Raw genomic sequence first — 22,883 nt, 5'->3', positions numbered from 1 at the left:
AAAAAAAACAAAAAACTGACTGAGAGACTGTCTGAATCCTAGTTCTCTCAAATAATATCGTGAACTGTGTATATCTGTGTAGTGTGCAAAATCTTTTCCCTTTTTTTTGGGTTTGCATAAAAAAAGTAGGCAAAATATAGTTGTTTAAAAAAAACCACACTAGAAACCACTTTAGGCATAAAGGAAGGATTAGTGTAAAAGATACCCTATCCTTATGGAAAATTAAGAAAGGCTCAACCGCCATAAGGGCCTGTAATTCAGAAACCCTAGTCTTTTGAGCTGCAGGCTCAAAAGGTTGTGTAGTGAGGCTTTCTCCAACAAAATTAGAGATCCAAGCAGGACACAGAGAAATTACGGTGGGGGTTATATATTCTCCCGTGGGGAATTGCTTAAACAAAGGGAAACATTAACAAAATAAACAATGGTGGGTCAAGGTCATGGTCAGTTGAAGCATGATGAACCTACTGCAGCATGAAGAATAGAAGGAAGCACCTTGTCCCCAGTGAAGATAAGATATTGAAGAGCCACACTTAATTAACTTAATCAAAACATCACACCTTTGCAAATAAAAAAAAAAAAAAAAAAATTTCTTCCATTTATCTCTCTTGTACTCTTGTACTATCCCTTCTGGCCTAAAAAATAAATTTTGCTGAGGAAGCTGAGACCCTCAGGGTTTAAAAACAGAATATATAGGGGCTGTTAGATGAAGAGAGTGAAGTTTGTTATCTGAATGACAGTGTACATTTTTTGAGATACCTGTGTTTTACCATTTTTGAGCTTGCATTGTGAAGAAGCATAATAGAACAAGATGCATTGAAGAGGTAGTGAATAAGGATTGGTCTTAGGATCAGCCTTGACTCCTGTGATGATGGAACGCCTGGACTGATGAGACAATTGATGGAAGTAAAGAGAAAGATTTTCCAATTTGATGGCTCAGTAGAATGTCTCACACCCAGAAAGCACCAGTCCACACATGGACTGACATGGGACTTTACACACCTTCACAGAATACCCCTTGCATCTTAGCACTGCAATCAGGCATCTTAGCATGAAGAAGTTCTACTGTAAATGATGAAGAAGTGGGTCTTTGTCCAAAAAAGAGAATATAGTCTATTCCTCCTTAGTCTGAAGAAAGCTAATACTGAGCCAGAATCAGCGTGACACTCTGGGCGCAAAGGTAGAGAAGCCAAAGGGAAGGGCAAAGAACTGATAGAGAACTGATAATGAGAAGAACCTCCCAGAAGAATTGCAACTGAGCCTAGATAGGAGAGGAAACTGAAGCCTGAAGGAGAGAGATCCAGAGATCCAGAGTCACCATCCAGTGATCTAGAGGCAAAAGCTGCTGTAACGCCAACATTTCAAACTGGGGAGTGTCCAGATTGAACTTGAAAAAAGATAAATAAAAAGAAATCCAAAATGCGTGTTCCTCTGGTGGTACCCCTTCCAAGTAGACTAGGGCCAGACTTCAAATGAGGTAGAGGGACCGGTAGAGGGGGAAGGTTGTATGGCCCAATTTTTTTGTTTGCCTATTTCTAGTCTTTGAAAGGGTCATCATCTGGGATATTTGAAAGGGAGAGCAAAGGTATGGAATAAAAAAGGTAACCTTTGTATGATATAACATCCAATACCCATTTGTCTTGGAGTAATCAAACTCCAATCAAACTCGCCCTTTCTCCTTTAAAAGCTAAGCCTCCCTCTAAGGGGCTGGCAGGCTGAAAAGAAAAGGCATTGGGTTCACCCCGTTTAAAAGGACTGGCCCCCTGGACCTCACCTGCCTCCCAAGACTGTGCAGGTGAACTCCCCTGGAAGGGTCTCTAGGACTCCTGCTCCCACCACGCACAGATCCACCCCTCTGCCCTAGGGCAGAAGGAGGATACGCAAGGATCGTCCAGGCCAGCAGGCCAATTCCTACTAAACTTCGGAGGGAACTTGCAAAAATCCTTAACAGCCTGCATAGACTTAGCTTCCATTTTCTTTTTTTCTTCAAGACCACAGTGAACCCAACAACACATCAGGAAGAAAAAGGAGCATCAAAATCCTTGTGTCTTAACATGGTCAGATAAATTCCTGATCCCAGCGCGGCAGCTGGTAAGGAAGAACTGGAACCAGTGGCAGCCACCCCAGGCGAGGCCTGTACAGCATCAAAACACCAAAAGAAGAATTACCCTACACCACCTGTTCCAGACATGCAAATCTTGTAATTCTTTACACTCAATGCCCGCCAGAAGCATCTACCTAGACTTCAATTGAGAAAGAAGATAGTTTTGATATTTCAACATGAATTCCTAAGCAAAAATGAAGAGTTCCTTGGAAAAGAAAAGAGCCTTGAAAAGAAAAGCAGGGAGAGAAGAGTCAGCATCAGAAAAATCCTCTGGAGGAGATTCAGAGAAGGTAGGAATCCTGCAAGTCTTCAGCAAAAGACCTGCAAACAACTCCTGCTCAAACTCCCCCAACTCTGGTTCCATCTTACCAGGAGGGGCAGGAGGGGAGGGGCAAAAACCTGGAGCTCTTATAAGGATCTTAAATTTTAAGCATGTTGGCTTCTTGGGCACAGATCCTGTTGAACTAGGAGTGACTTGGGCACAGAGCCCTGTGGGCCGCTGAGTGGAGAAAGCTTGGGGAAACAGAAGGAGAGGGCCTAACCACCCCAGGAAGGGAGCAGCGCAACCTGAGAAGCCCTTCAGCCTGACCTGCCTCCTGAGCCCTGAGAGGCCCTATCATGCCTCCTGAGAGGCCCTGGGACTCAAGCCTCCGGCGAACCACCGGTTCCACTCCCGCCTGAACCAGAACCGGGCGTCCGGACTCCTCTAAACTCTGTTTACGGCTGTTTTCTTTGGCGCTTTTGCGCTGCTAGAAGAGGGAGCATCCATCGGCATATTAATTAATCACCGCCGACCAACCAACCTGGCACAATCAAACCTTCGCTTAATAGATGCTTATTGAACCTTAGCACAACAGCACCCAACAACGGCCTGCCGCTGCCTGCTCAGAATACACAAAGTATGATAATCTCTGATAATTCCTATGCATCTGCTTCCTACAAGAAATACAACTTTTTTATTTGACATCCGCAAACCACTGGAAACCAAAAAACAAAATATTCCCCATTCCCCTACTTAGGCCACTTGACTCTGTCTCTATGCTGACGACCAAAATTTCAGAACGCCGAACGGCACTTGCAATGCAATGCTTGCTCTGGACCATGCGGCAAAAAACAAAAGAGGATATGATCGCCGGTATGCGATTGTACCCCTGATGACGTCTGATGTCAGTCTAGCCTTGACCGACGCCAGCCTAATATACTTTGATATTCGGCCGACTGAGGACAGCGGGGACCAAGTGTAAGGACTGCAGCAATGTGAGATGAAGAACATCTTATATTTCATCAAAGAGCCATTAGCACACAACAGCTAAAACTCTCTGAAAGGCAAATGACTTTTTCTGTGATGTGTCTGGATGACAAAGAACATTCTCAAATGCTTGTGGCTTACTGAAATACCGGGGTATGAATGGAGTGATGTATTATACCAGTGCAATTTTGCCAGAGTGGATGACAAAGCTCAAATGGTCAAAAGGACTGAACTCATTTCTGGCTAAAATATGTGGTCCACAGCAGCCAGAGTTTAGCTTTCCTTTTTCAAATATATATATATATATATATATATATATATATATATATTTTTTTTTTTACACACACACACACACACACACACACACACACACACACACACACACACACACACACACACACAGTAGGGCACCAGATCAAATGAGTACCTACACCAAAATCCTGATGATCAATGTAAAAATGTAGAAACAGCAAAGGCAGACATGTTATGTGCATGTTCCGGAATTACCCCAGAGTAGACTAAACAAAGACAACTGTTTTTGCAGCGGAGGCAAGCCCCCCTGTACCCCCCCTGCTAATTATATATACTAACTCCGAGATTGTACAATTCCTCTGAAAAGGGAATAGTCCCTGACACAGGAAATGTCAATCTCTCTCACCAGTTGGTCATGTGTTTGCACTGACCAAACTGTGTCAACCAAACATGTGTTGATGCCCAGTGGATCTAGTACATTACAGCTATATATATATATATATATATATATATATATATATATATATATATATATATATATATATATATATACACACACACATATACACATATAATGCATGTGTCTTAACATCAGAGCCAAATATGCAGGCACTATGGATATGGGGTTTCATGAATGTTGCAGCTCTAAAACTGAGCCACATATGCTAGTGGACAGCAAATGCCACATCCTGGAGCTCTGGCTGAAACGTGTATGGAATTACAAACAACTCTCACCATAAGGTCCAAAATGAATGAAACAGTAGCTAATTAGAACAGCAACTTATCTCTGACTGGTCTGTCCAACGATGGTACAAGTAAATGACAGACCTTACCCACTGCGCCTCGAGGGAATTCTGCAATATGAACTAGACAGTTTAAGAGCCTCACAGAAAAAGTAAAGGATGTGCAAACCCACTTCTCAAGGCAGTGAATCACTCTGATCTCCTCATCTGGAGGATGGACCTCAAGAGTCTGGAAGGTGGGAGCCTTTCTGATGACAGATCCTGCATCTAAAGTGTCTGCATGGGAGTCTCCAACCAAAAGTTTCATTCACTAGGTGGCCAGAGGATCCAACTGTCTTAACTAGGTACCAGACCTACTGTATCAGAATTTCCTCATTCTGTGTTGGTGGACACCTTCAGCATGTCCATCAGTAGAAGGATTGTTGGTGGATTTAAAGGTCTACTGCAATATCATTTGTAGAAAGAAAACAAGGCCAGTCAACCATCACCCTTTTTACCTAATCAAGGTTAGAATTACCCCACGTGAGGTCTTCAGGGATGGCTAGGGAATGTCTGTCCTCCTTTTCTCTGACATCCAGGATGGGAGATTCCACAGGGAAGTCAACATGCTTCTTCAATCACATTGTCCTTCAATGCATCTTCAGAAGGGCAGCAGAGTCCAAAGAGGAGGAATATGCGTTTAAAGGTCAAAGGTGCAGATGGAGCTTACAAAATCCTTGAGCCTTTGGTCTGCTGTGCAACATGTGGCAGGGCAGTGGGCACATCAAAGGTCTTCGCTGTAGGTATACTAAGAGACAGTGCCAGGGCAGTGCATGATGCTGGAGGTATCTAGTGCAAAGAATTTTCAAGGTTTGATATTCAGACTGATGCTGGCACTGGACTCTGGATTGAGAATCCTGGCAATGACTGCTGCAGCACCAGGCTTACCAGCATTGACACTGAAGGGGTTGGTACCATTGAGGTGCAGACCCTAACCATCACAGAGAAGAAAATTTCAGGATTTGGTAAATAAAGCAACTGAAACTTTGAGATTCAACAGCTAAGACATCAATGTTGAGACAACCAATGCTAACAAAAGTGTTGTACAGTCACACATCAGTGACAATGACACCATGAGGACTGAAGCCAGTAACTTTATAATTGTTGACAGGAATACAGGGCCTGGTGAGGACAGCCTCAGGGTCATCAGCTCAGGAAATAAGAAGTGAACCATTCCTCCTGCTCCCCTCCAAAAAATGGCAGAGGAAGGGAAAGCAGAGAGACTTTTTAGCATTACAGCTTTTGCAAACCTGTCATAAGAAAAATCAGATAGGAAGGTGAGAGAATCTGTATAAAGTAGGCCTAGGACTTGGAATTTGAGAAAATTATGCCAGCCAAGCTAGTCAGACTTGGAGATTTGACAGCTGCCTAACTGAAAAATGTGATCTCCCCATTTTCAACATTTTCTGCACAACCTCATCCATCTTATTTGCAGGCAGACTAAGCGACTGGAGACAAAGGATTTAGCTGAGGATTGGAAACGTTCTAGGGCTTTGGCTTTTTATTAATGCTTACAGATGTTAAAAGGTTTGGCTCTAAAGATGTGGATGATCACATCTGGTCTTTAGCTGGGTGTGACTTTTGAAACATGCAGTCTCAACTGACTGTTTTCTATATCTGAGGGTACATGATGTAAACTAATACTGCACTTACAAGTGTTGTGCCCCTTAGATAAAGATTGCAAACAGCAATCAAATTTGTTCTGGGGTATTACTGCCATTATGCCATAGCCACAATTATAAAAGAATAACCCATATTTTCTAACAAAGGGCAAAATCCCACTAACAAACAAACAAAAGGGAATATTTAAACAGCCTAAAGAAAGCTAACGAGTTTTACTTTTTTTAAACAAAGTTTGGCAAAAACAAAAAGACCCAATGAGACATAAAAAAAAAACTAAAAAAAAAAAACAAAAAAACAAAGGAACGACATGTCAACAAGCTGGAGAATCAAACAATGCCACCAAAAAAGCAGCTACTAACTGAATAAGTGAACATTTTTTAACAGAAACAAATATGAAATCCTTCAGCCTGGAGTCATTTAAAATGTCTGAAGCTGAGAATGGAAATAGACATCACAAGGAATGCCACCATGGGCTATAAAGCTCAAAGATCAGGACAACAGTAGTCTGAGAAAATGTTAGGTGCTGAGCTGATCTAATGTCTGCTAGCCTTAGTCCTACTCTTACAAAGAATGTCTCTCCTCCAACCAGATCTGGAACCAGGTTTGAAAGTTGCTGTTAACAGTCTCAGAAATTAGAAAAACAGTTAATGATATAATATAACTTGTTACATTTGGGAATATAGAACAATCTCACAATATCTACAGAGTACCAACAGCAATCACCAAAAGTTGCTTCAGGCTAAGAAACAACAGAATGCTAACGGTAAAGTATGTTTTCCTGTCAGTTTTATATATTCTGCCACATGCAAGATTTCTAGAATGTGCACTTTTGTATAGTATAACAGACAGAATTTATGTAATTAGTATAATGGCATTTTTCTTTTTATGTAGGTGAATATCAAATAAATTTAAAAGTAGAATGCTTAAGCATATCAGGGATTGCAAAATTAAAATAATGCATTGCAAAATATCAAAACATTAAGAGGGAAATAGTTTTAATTTCAGGTATGCGACAATTTAAATCTGAGAGAAGTGACTCTACTTCAAAAGAAATGAACTACAAGGAATAACAAGTATTAAAAGGCTTACAGAAAAGAAGGGTTAAAGGAATTGGTGAGTATTAAGAAAAAAAGGAATTAAAGCACTAACCAGTATGGGAATCCTGTGAAAGAATACAGCCAGTGGAAAAAATCAAACTAAATGAACTGCAAATACTAAATATGAAACCAAACATATGAGGCAATGTTACTCAAAATGAAGATTACTGCAAACAATGCTATGACAAGACATCCTACAGAAATGACAAACGAATCTGATACAAAGGGTAAAGTCCAGTTGTTCTACTGGTCACTCTGCACATCACCGACCTGAACCACATCTGGTGTTGGTGAATTTGTAGATGTAGGGAATGGCTAAGAAGACGAGTCCATGCACAATGCAAGCTACAGTGATGCAATGTGTTGCTGCAGCTGTGCAGTCAAAACAACAGAACTAGAGCTACACTAATCATTCCAACAGCAGTGGAGACCTTAGCCTTTCGTAAACAGTACTGGGGAAAATCATCCAGGTAAAGTCTGTGAAAGCCTACTGCAGAGGGTAATACCACTTGTCTGCTGTGCCAAGTTATTTTTTGAAAAAGTAAAGCTAATCAGGCTACTAAATCAGAAAGCCATTTGAGTCAATAAAAAAAAGAAAGAAAAGAAGAAGACCGATCCTTTTCTGAAACCTAAAGTCTATGTGTCTATGTTCAGCTATTGAAAAAAAAATAACATTGAACAGCTAATTATCGAATATAAAATATCTAAACATTAAATTACTGAGCATGGCTTATTTTGAACATAAATTCATTGAATGGCCATAGTTGGCCAGCAACCAGGAAGTACGGTGATGCATAAGGTAAGCGAAGGAACCCATTTAAATTTTCCTTACTGCCCACTGTAGTGCGATCTTGGAGTTGGTACATATAGTTAGGAGGGGTGTGGAGGTGAAGACCCCCACCTTGGTTGGTTACGCTCAATTATATCTATTTGATGACTTTATTTTTGAAATAAGCCATGCTTGGTAATTTAAAGTTTAGATATTTTATGTTAGATAATTAGCTGTTCAATTATATTTTTTTGATAGCCGAACATAGACCTAAAGTCCACAACAGATATTTATTTATTTATTTAACATCTGTTGACTGGGAAAGTCCGACTAGGACAAAGCCTATTTTTAGTAGAGGCCTGGGGAGAATCATTCCAGATGCATGTCTTTGGATTGTGGGAGGAACCCCACAAGAAGGCAGGGAGGACATGCAGACTCCACACAGAAGGCACCCCAGCCAAGAATCAAACCGGAGAACCTCTTGCTGTGAGGTGGGAACATTAACCGCTGCTCCACTGCGCTGCCATAAATAAACATAAGCAATAAACATGAAACCACAATGCTGTTGATGAGACAGCTTTCAGTAGTACCAAAGACGGGACAATGGTAGGAAAGAATGTATTTATTTATTTTATTTTACTTGTTAGAGAGGGGATACTGTGTTTCTATTAAAGCCCATTATTCTTTTCAAACATCAACTTCGTAAAATGATTTTTGTACAAGCATGTGCAACTCAGTTATGGCTTTGGATGAAATGCAACATAAAGCAATCAACTGCTCAGGGAAACAAAGAAAGGAAATCCATCATACATCTAAATTAAAGGCACAGATGAAAATAGCTACTTTATTGATCTGAACTAGTAGATCTTTTTATCTACAACAGAAGCATCAGAACACTGAGTCATGAAGCCATATTTGATATTAATAAATTGCAAACGTTATGGCTATCTCTTAAAGAGATCAAAAATAGAAAAAAAAACAGTCCTGATCTAACAAATAACAATAATGTTTTTGGTGGGAAAACATAAGCAGCTGGTGCAACATATATTGGGCATGCCAGTTTTTGTATTTTACATAAAGACCAGTGATGTAAACGTAAAGTACCAAATGTGTGAGGAGTACAGGAAGATGTTGCATTATGCACAAATATTATTTGCATCATGTTTTCTCTATAAGAGTAGAAGCAAGAAGATATTTCTTATACACATAAAGCTAGCTACTATAGCCACCTGCTCATGTCTCCATGTGCTGTTAAAAAATATCTAAACTACAGTGTTTTCAAACATTCCCTAGCTGATGAGTTAAACCTAATAAAGTGTAGTTTTGTTTAATTAGGTAATTACTAGTGGATCCAAGTACAAGGTACTACTTCATCCATAATGGAAACCACTTCCACTTGTGGAAGGTTTCTAACAGTCACAATCACCAATAAGATCAACATCAACAAATTTGGCAGAAAATGAGGACTTTGATCAGAAAGCCATGGACTGAGGCCAGCGGTTCCCTCTGCCACAAAAGACGTCCCTTGGCTAAGACCAGCACAGTCATCCTTACTGCTGATGTCTTTAACTCTGAAATCATGCCCTTCTAAACCATAAGCTGGTGATGAAGATAAGTTTGAGATTCTCTTCCTTAAAGTCTTTGATAAGGCTCTGCATCATCAGACACAAAATACAAGAGCACAGCTTCCAGATTCTCCTGGTAACTAAGGTTCTTAAGACCACAGATTTTTCTTTTGTTAGGAACCTCTGAAGCTTTTTGAGTTTGTTGGATGTCAACTGAGATGCATTCCAAATGGAGAATTGTACTCTGTAACAAGTCTCATCAATACTGAACAAAGGGAAATAGTAACCTCTATGCAGACTATCAAGTGAGTTAACTAGAAGGATTTCCTGACTACAGTTGTCACAAGATTATCAAAGGACAGGGAACTGTCGACTCAGGTGCCTACATCCCTGAGTACCTTTTTGTTTAGTAAGGATGTGCTTTCTATACTGTATGTTGTGTGCAACTTCTGTTTTCTGAAAGAATCATACTACACTTTTAGCATTAAACTTAAGCTCATCTTCTGTACACTGAGAAAAGTGGAAAAATTGTCAGAAATGAACCAGGGTAAGTTTTTTTTCAAGAATGTTGATATCTGGAGATGGTTTGGACATTTATGCCCTGTTTACGTCAGGCTTCAAATGTGGTTAAACAGAGGTCCTGGCTGTCACTTTTGAAATCGAAGAAATAGATGCTAAACAGAAAGGGACCTAAAATGGACCTATCAAATTGCAGGGGTTCAAACCTAGTAAGATTCTTAGCACTAATAAACAAGATTAAAATTCATAAATACTGTCATAAATGAGATTAAACTCATGAAGCTGATTGGTCTATAATTTTCAGGGAATGTGCTAGGGCCAGCCTTGTGAAGGATCATAACCACAGCAGTGTGCCAGGTTTTAGGAACACAGCCTGTAGATAAGCTTAATTTAAAGAGGCAAGTTTCTGCTACAGCCTGCTTGAAGTATGTCATCTGGACCCATGAAGGATGTGTTTTTGTTTTCTGATAACATCTTAACAATGTGTTATTTAGTGATGATGAGGAGTTATAAAGGATTCTGGGATGAGTGGTACTGGAATATATGTTTTATGGGTGAGGTTTGGAAAGAACTTGTTTGATAGTATATATGATATGTCATTTAGTTCAGGGCGGGGGATCCCATTAAGGAAAATGTAAGAGTAATGTTGAATGTTACTCCTTAATTTTACAACATGCATGAAAAAGGAATTGAGGTTATCTTTCACTTCAGAAGGCAGTCACAGTTCATGGTTTGCTTTACTGTCCTTATAATAATGCTTTTTAGCTTCCTGGTGATATTTTTTATACTGGCCTTGTTCTATGGAGTCCTCGCCTTACTGTCATACCTCTCAAGTGTACCTCATTATGAGAAATGTACCTCATTTGGGGTCTTAAAAAGTTAATGTTCCTCAAAGTTGCACATTGAAAGGGTCTGTCACACATCCGGTTTTAGGATTTATTTTTAACTGATATCCATGGTAAATTGAAAAAACTATATTAATTCATTAAATATCTTTTATACATGTAAAACCAGCATATTTTAACCATAATATGACCTTCCTAGTTGAAGCTGTTAGTAAACCATTAGTATGTGTTCCACATTTTGCCTATTTGTTCCACATTATGACTAGTGTTCCTCATTCTAGAGATATGAGGTTGAGAGCTATGCTTACTGTGCAGTTTAACAATTTTTTTTCTTTTATTATAGAGTTTACATTGGATGGCCACCAGGAGAAGTGTGCTTTCAAATTTCCTATTATAGTTGGTTCAAGTGCTTGATCATTCTATACATTTGTCAAAGGGGACATAAAAGCTGATGGCTGCTGTATCACAGTAAACAACAGTGAGAATATCTGGATATTTCATCATATAATTACATAAGGTTTGCCCCTTTGAAATCTTTAAATATGGAGACATTGGTAATGGGGTATGAATGCTCTGAGAGAAAATGTCATTACTTTATTGTTTGATTTAACTGGAGGAGAGATTAAGGAAGCGGAGCAAGTAGAGGCAACATTAGTGAGGACCCCTTTATTGAGTTTGTTCACTACTTAACTCATTAATACGTATGTGATATGGAATGTCACACGTCTAGCAGCCTACACACATTTTACATTCCAGAGCATTTTCTGAAAAATAAACTTAAAAAGCATAAGATAGCCAAATGCACCCATGCAGACGGACAATACAGTTACGACTGCTGAATCCTACACAAATGCACTCTATAAGCACTTACACGAGTGCATGGATCGTGCTATCCCAAACAGAACCAAGACACTATCCTCCAAAAAACGAAGCCAATCTGGTGGTGCCCTGCCATAAACAAACTCTACAACAGAAGGAAGAAACTGTTGCAAAAGAGAGTAAAATCCCATGAGTGGAGGAGCTCCCTGGTCAGCCTCAGTAAGAAGCTGAGATCCCTTATAAGATCCTCCAAAGCTAGCTACGAAAACAAAATCGACACTGATTCTAAGGGCAACCACAAAGCATTCTACAGCTATGTCAAGAATATCAATGGCAACACCCAGATCTGGTCTTTGTTACAATACAACGGCATGAAAATTACAGAACCAACTAATATTGCCAACATCCTGGCAGATAAGTTCAGTGCTAACTTTACCCCCCTCTCACCCCCCCTTAAGGGCCCATATCTATACAGGAAGAATGCAGAGTCCCTGTAATCACATCTATGTAGGTAAAAGCTGCACTCTCTAAAACCAAACCCACAGCATCCATGGGACTGGACAACATCCCAGGCTGCATTTTACATGAAATTCAGAACGAACCGGCTCCCCAGCTAAGCACCATGTTCAATCATAGTCTCACATCAGGCTTTCTGCCCACTGAATGGCGCACAACAACAGTTATCCCACTCCACAAAGGGGGAGCAACCACTGATCCTGGGAACTATCGCCCTATTAGCCTGACGAGCCTGGTCTGCAAGGTCATGGAACGTATCATCATGGAACTCATAAACAAAGACATTGGTAACCTCCAAACTCTGGATCCCACCTAGTTTGGGTTTGTGAAAGGCAGATCATGCCTCCTGAACCTGACTGACTTCTTTGAGGCAGTCACCAAAGCTGTGGATGAGGGTAAGGTGGTTCACAAAGCCTATCTTGACCTCGCCAAGGCTTTTGACAACATCCCCCATTCTGAAATTATAGCTAAATTCACTAAACTAGGTATAAATCCCTACATCACAAGATGAGTTGCCAACTGGCTCACTGATAGAACTGACACTGTAAAAGTTGCAGACTCCAAATCTGACTTCAAACCAGTGACAAGTGGAGTACCACAGGGTTCAGCCCTGGGACCTCTCCTGTTTGGTATCTACTTCTCTGAAGTATCGCAGATGGCTGCAAACAAGAGCCACAGTAGAGTCCCCAAATGATGTGGACATCCTACAGAAGGCCTCACTGAGACAGGTGCCTGGTATCAGAGGCATGGCCTCAAGCTCAATGCCATAAAGTGCATTGTCATCCCCTTTGGTAAAAACTCTGAACGCATGAACTACCATATAAACGGCAGTCTACTTAATGCCGAATGTGTGATAACAGACCTTAGGATCCAAGTGGACAGTAGTCTCTCCTTTGATAATCATATCGCCACAGTAGTTGGGAAATCCTTCCTGGCCTCGTGGAACTCTGCTGGGCCACGAGGCCTCTGACAGGCTCTCATTCGGGCTTCCGCGACGCCGGTTCTGCCCTTTGCCCCCCGCGTAGGGCTTTCAAACTCGCGGGGGAGACGGCCTGGGGTCCCGGCATCCCTGCGCATTTTGCCGCTCGGGTCCGTCTGCCTCCCCCGCCATGCCAGGCGCCGTCGAAGCTGCTCTGTTCCGAGCCTCCTGGCCCACGGCCTCTCACCCCCTGCATGCCACCATTCGCAGGGCCTCATCCCCAGGGTGCCTGGTGGTCGACCGGAAGCCGAAACGCTGCCCACGGATGGACCCTGGTGCGAGACACCACTGCGGCCGTATCTCCACACCCCTGAGGGCCGGGAGGCCGGGATCGGGAACCCGGCTTCCGGGGGAGGACCTCGGCCGGCCCGTGCCATCTGCCGACTCCAGTGGACGGACCCGGGTGTGAGACGCCACGGCGGCAGCAGGGTAACACGATGAACATCAAATAATATTGGATCTCTCAAGATGTGTGCCATAAAGTTTCATGTAATGTCATGCAACAGTTTATAACTTACTTGTTTTTTGAAGTATTAAGAACAAATGGACTGACAGTGACTTGTCCTGTCTCCCACATTAGTGTTACACACAATATACCTCAAAAGCATGTAGATCTCTCTCATTTATGAAAATATGAACATAAATTTGAAAATATGAATAAGTGGCAAACATAGATTAATTTCTCCACTGAAGGACATGGACTATCAGTCTTAGTGTCATTTTGCTAATAAATCCTTTTCCTTTCTAATACTGCCTATTATTAGCTGATAAGTCACTTAGTTAAAGAAGCTGGACCAAAATTTTCTGGATGCTATAAGGTGGTATGGGTGTGAACTGGAAGTACAAAAAAGGCATGTTAAGCTTGAGTGAATTAATACAGGGAATTCCTATTTATTAAATTCAAAAATTTCTGGCCATAACCTATATATGTTATCCGACCTCTGGCTGGGTAAGTGAAGTCATCTAAGATTATGGAGTTATTGCTTATGGTAATTTCTTCTAAAATTGCCAGGAATTTAAATCATTCATACTGGGTAATGGACGGGATTCTCAACATGCTATTAGCCAACTGCTTGTCTTGCCAATTATACAATGAAGATCTAAGGGATCAGTCTGTGGGGGTCTCTGGCTATTTGTCTGGATGAGATGTGGTCACTGACAAATATCGAAAAAGCACTCCAGTTCCCACCATGCCTGAAGACATAGTGGTTGCAAAATTCAGGTACAGAGGGAAATACTTTCTTTACATATAAACCAAGGCTTTACAACTTCAAATACATGGAATTTTCCAGATGTAGAAGAGCTTCAAGAACAGAAAGTTTGCTATCGAGACTCCTGGCACTGAGAAGAGCCACCTTAATGTCATCCAGTTTTTATTATTACATGAATGTGGTAAAAAGGTATTTCCATTAGATGGATTCCCTGAATAGGCACTATGGGTACAGCAAGGGTCTTTGACAGTACGTGGAAACTTTGTAAAAGAGATGCAGGCCATGCCTTGCAAAACATGGAGGGCTATCTATTGCCTTGTCCCAAGTTGATGCATATGAGATCCCATTGGAATGATACCAGTTATTAAGCAATTTGTTAAAGCCAATTATCTTCTCTTTTTAAGACAGGCAACACTCTTGGTAAAGGAAGGATTCCAGTCCTCATACCTAGGCATAACTCTTTGTAAAGGAAGGATTCCATTCACAACAAAAATCTTGCCTGCATTCATTATGTACCTAAAGAGTTCAAACATACAATTCTCTACACATACCTCGGGGTTTTGTACCCAAGGTCATTCACTCCCACATGGATCACAACCATGTCAAATGTCTTAAAGGAAGGTGTCCTGGGGCCACTGGAATGGCTGAAATTCTGGCACCTGAAAGGCAGCTGACAGCAAACAAATGAGGAAAAAAATGGTACCCAGACACTTACAAAACCTCTCATAAGAACAATTACTACAAATTCCTACATGGCTCCTAAACCTGGCTAAACAATAAAAAATAAAGCAGTTATGGATTAAATACTCCAAAAAAGCAATTCCAGTAATGGACCAGCAAAATGTAGCTAACTGCAATATAGATTGTACTTCCTTGGTGCAGAGACAAACAAAAAAAAATCATTAAAATTTCTTTAGAATACATCCAAGCCATTGCAAAGAGGTACAACATCAAATAATTCAGCTAATGGCCTCTGAATCCCAAGCTCCAGAAAAAAGGTTTGTATAGTAGAAACAGAACATCCACCAGTTTGTTTAGCACTCCTGAGATGTGAACAACTGAAGGACAAATGTTTTAGTCCATGGCCTAATGACAAACAAACATTACTTCCAAGCACAGACAGTATGGATGCATGCTTCCTTGTTTGCTGAGATACCACATGACTGACTCACTGTCTAACCAGATAAACAGAATCCCTAGAATTAGCTGTTTCTCTAAGGCTTCAGAGCAAAAACTAGAGATCTGAGCTCCAAAAGCTTCCTCTTTAGGGGGACTAAACTCACTGGAATGTATGGAAGGGTAGTTCTCCACATCATGCTGGTGAAGCAACTTTCATCAAAGTATATGGGGATGGCCTGGCATAAAGGGTATGGCCCCCAAAACAGGTTGCACTGTGGTGCTGAAGCCACTGATAATTCAGAATTCACTGAAAACCCAGTATCATCAAGTGTGCAAAAGACAACATGGAGATTATGAATACCATAAGGCTCACCAATACAAGACAGTCTGGTACAGGATTCTGCACTATGTCCCCACATATGAGACTAAGGCCATGACCTCTTTAGTTTTTTTCCCAAGGGCATGAAAGGCCAACACTGAAAAGTGCTCAATTCCACCCTGGTGAAGGACTTTCTTCTAGTAAGGAGCCAGGAAGGGATTCTTCCAATTTGCGGTGATCTCTGGAACTGCGCCCATGGACAGCACCACACCAGGTCAGCTCCAGAGTGCAACTGGAAGGGACTGCCAGACGTCAGACATCCAGCTAATGAAACATAACTAAGCTCTTCTTTTGCATGACTCTTACTACACATGCAGATGACTTGGTGAAGATCCTAGATGCCGATGAAAGTCCAAATAGATGCACTTTGTCCTGGAAGTGTTAGCCACACAGAACACAAAGAGTCTCCTATATGTACCCCAGATACTGATGTGCCAAAGTGTGTTCATCATATCCAAAGACATGGCACAGGCCCCTGAGAGACCAACAGCATGATCCTCTGCAGAGTAACTATCTGGAAATGCACATTTCAGCAATACATTCTGGACATGTTCCAACAGCTTCACTGACATGGACTGATACACTAGAATAGCCCTATCTAGGATGACCAGTGAGGTATATGATGTGCCTGAGGAAGTCAGATCTAGAAACCACAAATTCCCCATGATGTTTCTATAAGCCAGGGAAAACTTGAAGAAGTGCCTCGGTATCACAAAATTCTCAGACTATGGTCAGAATGGCTCTAGGTCTGCTGAGAGAGACCATACTCCTGTTGACTTAAATAGCACATGAGGGACCAGGAGAGGAAGACACTTAAAAGTCTTACTTTAGACAATGAAAGGGCTTCTTCGTCTTCTAGGTTTAGCCTGGTCTAGAACAGAAGAGATGGAGGTGGAGAAGATGTTCATAGATGCCCTCCAAAGAGAAGATGGCCTGCTCCTCTTTGGGTAATCATCAACTACAGTGCAGGTCATCTGAATAGCTTATTCCAAAACAAAGTTGGCAATCAAGACAGTTTTTTGTTGATCTGTATAGGTGCATATCTGAGAATGCTACCCTTGCCAAAGTATTGGCATGGTCAAAGAATCAAAATGATACACTGTATTCTACAAAAGAGGATGAGGACAAAAATACAAGAAAATATTTATTGATACAAGATTCAGGAAGATTTTTTCCAGCTTTTCCAGTGAATCCTGAAATTAACAGTCGGGTACCATAATCTCCAAAATGGCAGAAGAACAGACCATTTTGCCACATCTGTCCAAAGCTTTATACTCCTCTGGTGGCAAGGTGTCAAAATACTCACATGTTTGGGTCTTATACTGGACTGAAGAGATCACACAGAAGTCAACAATTTGGTGAGATGATCTGTGCACTCAAGGAATGGCTTTTAATAATGGCCATTCCAGGGCTGGCAAGCAGAACATGGGTGGCTTCATTCTGCACAGATAAGTATTCATAATGGCAAGCCCCAAGGCAGGAATGACTCAAAGCTCCTAAGGCTTCACAGGTTCAGAGGTTGGTACTACGCTATCAGCCCTAGGGCCTATACAAGCCTAGCCATAACAATTCCCTGGCTATTTCTTCCCACAGTATTTACATCCCTGGAGCCCTGTCTAACAGGGCAACTGACGTGATCCAGGGGGTGAATTTCATATCACCCATGCAAGTATCAAGGTTCCTTTTGAAGAGGGCCAAAGAGGCGCTCTGCTTGACATGTATGGGCAGTCTATTCCAGAGTCTGAGGAGTCGCTGGGTCAGGAACCTATCCCTCCAGCATGTTTTGTTTATTGTGATGACAAGGTTTAGCTCCCTGGAGCGTATGTCTCTGAGGGATTGGGATTTCTTTAAGTGTAGCATGTCCATCAGCTCTGGGTTTGACATGGCCTTGTATGTTAAACAGAGATCGCCTCTGAGTAGACAATATGCGACAGAGTAGACAGTCAGCATAGGGCATCTGCTTTAGGCCTGAGAGTCATCCTCAAGAACACCTTGAGGTATATCTGGGAGAGGGAATAGGGCCAAGGGGAGACTCCACAGACATTAAATAATTAGGAAGCAAGGCCATGGTCCCTCCCAGTCCATTGGGATGAACTCATGCATCAGTGAAAGCACTAGAGACTGTTGTAAAAATGTCAGGAGAGTGGGTGGAGTTAATTCTCAAACCAATTGAAGGCACTGTGGTGTAACAGAGTCCACTTCAAGGCTAGATCAGGTTTAGAAACAGATTCCTTGATGGTATAATACTGCAAAAGATTCTTGAAGTCCCACCACAAAGCAAATAACTACTTAATATCCATGCTTTGAAGTGATAGCATCAGCTTAGGATTACAATATGAACCTCTCCAGCCTCCTTGAAACAGGACCTGCAGACCTAAGTGTGGTTGGGGCCATAATGAAGAGGAGACTCTTTTGTCTTTAAATATCCCTACCCATGATAAGCTGACTCACCTCCAGGATTATGCTAGTTGACCAAGATTTCCAGTTAATCATCAGCAGACAGTGTGGTGGAAGAAACCTGCACTTCATCTATCAGCATGGGAGCAAAAGGCACCTCCCTATATCATGTTTTTCCACTAACGTGGAAGTCTGGCTTGGGCTTGAATCATCAGTTGCAAAACACAAGTGCAGCACTTAAAGGTTCTGTTTTGGGCTATTCATTATTCATTGTATACATGCTTCTCCTAGGAGATCTATTGAGGGGAAAGGGGTGAAGGATACCATAATTACTCAGATGACACTAAATATTATTTCTCCTTTCCTCACAATGAGATGGCATACATTAACTCCCTGGCTGATTACCTTAAAACCACACAAACATGTTTAAATGAAAATCCTTTAAAAATGACCACCACAAAGGCTGAGACCACAGTTGTTCATGCAACTTCAACAGATTCATCTGAGCGACTTTTACCAAATTACATTCTATATTGGGGAGATAAGCTCGAGTTTGCCCATAAGGAGCAGAATTTGTGAATCATTCTTGACTCACAACTGACATTTCAGGACCAGGTGTCAGCTGTAGTAAAGTCATAGCATTTCCATCTGAGAAATATTTCTGGGATAAAGCACCTAACACCTCAGTAGGATCTCTCAATTGTTGTTCATGCCTTGGTCTCTTCCAGCTCGGACAACTGCAATGCCCTCTATCTGAGACTGCCTAACACTGAACTAGACCACTTACTGATGGTGCTAAACTCTGCAGTAAGACTACTTACAGGTGCCTTCTGTTGCCAACACATCCTGTTTTGCACTTCCTTTATTGGCTTTCTACTGTCTTTGAAGTCCTAGAGATAGTCTATTTGTTCATTCACAGCTTGGGTCCCTGCTTATCATGTCCTTCCTTCCCATATGGGTCCTGCATTCAGCCTTTGGAGGGGCTGCTATAGCAGTGCCAGGGGTGAACTTGGAAACTTCTGTTTTTTTTTGTTCATTTTATTATCAAGCCACTTACCTGAGGAACTGACCACTTTGGTGGCACAGGAATGCCTCACACTAACTGGCTTCAGGCAAGCATTAAAAACTAATTTATTTGATCTGGCTTATGACAGTGACAACTGATGTGTTGTGAGTTTACTGTTTATTGTTGCCAATACATTTATAAAGTTGTATTTTTGTTTCTATAATGTAATGGTGTTTTGGTTATAAAGCACCTTAATACAGTTTTTTAATGTGAACTTGAAGGGAATAGGGAGGACCAGCTGAACAAGTGTTTTTCATTGTGGCTTTTAATGACCAGAAAGGGGAATTACTGATGCATGAAAATCAGTACAATGTTAAAGGACATGTCGGAGAGAGAGGGACTGAAGCACAGAAATATAATTAACTCTACAATGACCAGATTTACCAGATGGAGGAAGAGTAAGAATATGAAATCAATGGGAAAGTCTACAACCTAAAGCTGAAGTAGTTGGTCAAGCAGCTGAAGCAAGACATTTTGCTATTTATGAGGAAGATGGACAGCTGTTTGGAAGGAATCAGATGTTTGCATAAAAAATACACTGACATCCAGGGGAGGGCAACAAAAATGATCACATCCAGTATTAACCAAAGAAAAGAAAAATTGTATAAACTGTGATCAGCAGACATTGCAGGGAGAGGAAGAAAAAGAGAGAGAGAGAAAGAGAGACGGGTCCTCCTGTAAGGTATCCAAGTAAAGGTACAATGAAGCTCCTAAAAGAGAACACCCTTACTACATTTTCTAGATTTGATAAATCACTGAAGAGAACAGATGGATGGATACACATTTTATCTAAGCAAAATATAAATACAAAATTTTATTAGGAACTCATATAATTAAAAGTACACTTAACCTAGCATAGGTTAACATAAAATACACCTCAAAAACCTGTATTTGCAGAGGGCAAGTGGAGAAGAGAAAACGCCACACACAGTGAATTATTGCCACCCATATTTTAGATTCTCAGTGGCTATGTGACTATGGATTTAGCAAAGTTAAGTAAGGGTGTTGGGGGCGCATGGGGGTTTCTCCCTGTGAAAACTGGTTTTGGAGGTGTTCTTTTTCAAAAATGTTATATTAAATGTGTTTTGACTAGATATAATATATATATATATATATATCTAGGATCTATATTAGATAGTCAAAGTTCCGTAATTCCGAACACCTAATGGTCGAACCATTAAGTTTGAAGTTACAGAACTTCCGACTATACAAAAAAAAAAAAAAAATACAATACATACAAATCAATAACTTGCTATAAGCAGGGGAGCAAGCCCCCCTGCACCCCCCACTACTTAAATATACCAACTCCTCCAAGATTGCACCACAATGAAGTGAATGGAAACCTCCGCTTACAGAGATTTCCATTCAAACACCCGAACTTTTGCAAATTTGAATGTATGGTCTCGACCATATGTGGTTCGCACTTGTAAAAGTTTGACTACGTGAATGGAACCCGTATATATGTATATGTATATATATATATATATATATATATATATATATATATATCTATGTATGTATGTATATTTATATATATATATATATATATATATATATATATATACACACACACACACACACACACACACACACACACACACACACACGGGCCTACTTCACTTGACCTAAAGCTCATTTGACTAACTCCCATTTGACCGACACCCAGTTGACCTAAATTTTAAATGACTGACAACTCATTTGGCTGACACCCATTTCACAGACATTTAAGACATAAACTTGTTGTGGGTTTTCCTTCACCTTTGACTTGCTTGTGATAAAAAGAATTACTGTAACTTACAGTGCTGACTGTTAGAATTCTGGTAGTCATGTAGAAAGTAGTGTTTTAGTGTTTCTAAATGTGGTTTGTCTCTTTTCATTTTTATGGGAAGTACCTAAGTAATTTGGCAAATGTTTTGTGCGTTCCCAGCAGTAGTGGCAGCATGTAGAGTACTGTAAGGCAAGTTATAGGTATATGCCCTTTTCCCCACTGTAGTGCGATGCTGGAGTTAGTATATATAATTAGGCAGGGGTGTGGGGGCCATAGCCCCCACCTAGTTTGGTTGTATATTGTCCAGTTTCCGTTAAGAGGGTAAGTAAGTTGATTTTAAGTTCTGGAAAGAGTTAGTTATTTTTGTTCTAAGTGTGCTTATCTATGGTTTAAGATTTAGTATATTGACATTCAGCATTGTAAGCTGTTGGTGAAATGGGAGTCAGTCAAATGAGTTGTCAGTCATTTGAAATTTAGGTCAGTTGGGTGTCGGTCAAATAGGAGTCAGTCAAATGAGTTTTAGGTCAAGTGAAGTAGATCCATATACATACATACATACATATACACAGTGTGTGTGTGTGTGTGTGTGTGTGTGTGTGTGTGTGTGTGTGTGTGTGTGTGTGTGTGTGTGTGTATACACACACATATACGTATATGATATATAATGAAGGCTACAAGCCCACCCACAGGGTCTGTGTTATCAAGCATCCTGAGAAACCTGTGAAATAAGTGAGTTCTCTTTTATTTTTTTCCTTCTAATTTTTCTTTTTTTTTAAATTTAGTCCTAGCTGCGCAGGACAGAGGGATGAAGTCCTGACTACGAGCCAGATGGCCCAAGACCAGTTAGTGACCCAGCAATAAAACAGCCAGGCAGTGCAGAATGGCAGTAAATGGCTAACACCAGCCCAGCCCTATTCTCCAAAACGGGAGGGAGGTGGTCTGACATACTGCAATACCAACACCTACTGGAGAGGAAGGTGCATTTTATGAGGGGAATTGCTATGTGGACTTAGCTCTACCAAGCCATATTCGTGTGGTAAACTTCATGAGGGCCTGTGCAGAAATGTGCGCATCCACAGGGTAAGGCACTATTAGCCCTTGAATCTGTAAGTGCCCATGTCAGCTGCTGTGGGGAGGGTTATGTTTAAATTAGAAAAACCCTGATGACTGTTGACATCCTCCTAATATCTGCTTTTGCCTCACAGGAAATAAATGGGAAGGTTTATTGTGGAAGTGTTGGTGGCTTTCAGGAGGCAAGGGCCAAAAAGATAACAGAAAACATTTTTTTCTTTAATTTTACACCTAGTTAACTGTCTGACTTGGATTCTTTTAATGAATGCAATAAAAACAGTGTTGAAATGAAAACAAAACTTACACATTTGGTCGCCCTCCTACTACTGCAGTCAAGCCTGGAGCTGGAAAAAAAAAACACAAGTTAGTTATTTCAGAACTGCAGTTTTATTTTTCCTTCTTCGTTTTGCAAATGCTCATAGGATTTTTGATGAATGCATTCAAAATCTATCATTAGTAAAAATAAGATAGACTGTATTCTGAGATTTGGTGTATGTACAAAAAACAGAGGTAAAAACAACATCATGTAAAAATTAATATGAAATCTAAAAATTCATTTCCAAAAACAAAATTCAAATTATATCTAAAAGGTTGCAGTTTGAAACAGTGAATGTCCATATGAGCGAACTCGGCTGTGACTAACACTGAATGCTCATAACAGTGAACAATGCTATCAATGGGAGTTTTTGCAGGCAGCCTTTTGCATGGGATTGTTGTGCAGCAGGATAAGGGAATTTCCCCTTACCCTATGTTGGA

The 22,883-nt window shown here is 40.8% G+C and overlaps 1 protein-coding gene across 1 annotated transcript in view; it reads right to left on the bottom strand.

The window, feature by feature from the left end:
• Window positions 1–22,883, bottom strand: part of LOC122794902 — a 2,498,277-nt gene that overhangs the window by 629,732 nt on the left and 1,845,662 nt on the right. The window contains exon 14 of the mRNA XM_044063498.1: window positions 22,432–22,471. Coding sequence (XP_043919433.1) covers window positions 22,432–22,471 — 40 coding nt within the window. The remainder of the gene's footprint in view (window positions 1–22,431; window positions 22,472–22,883) is intronic.

The sequence above is a fragment of the Protopterus annectens genome, chromosome 2.part1 (assembly GCF_019279795.1).
Source record: "Protopterus annectens isolate FY-2018-M chromosome 2.part1, PAN1.0, whole genome shotgun sequence".
Classification (NCBI taxonomy): Eukaryota; Metazoa; Chordata; order Ceratodontiformes; family Protopteridae; genus Protopterus; species Protopterus annectens.
Note: the sequence above shows the minus strand (reverse complement) of the source record. Positions and strands in the feature narration are given on the sequence as shown.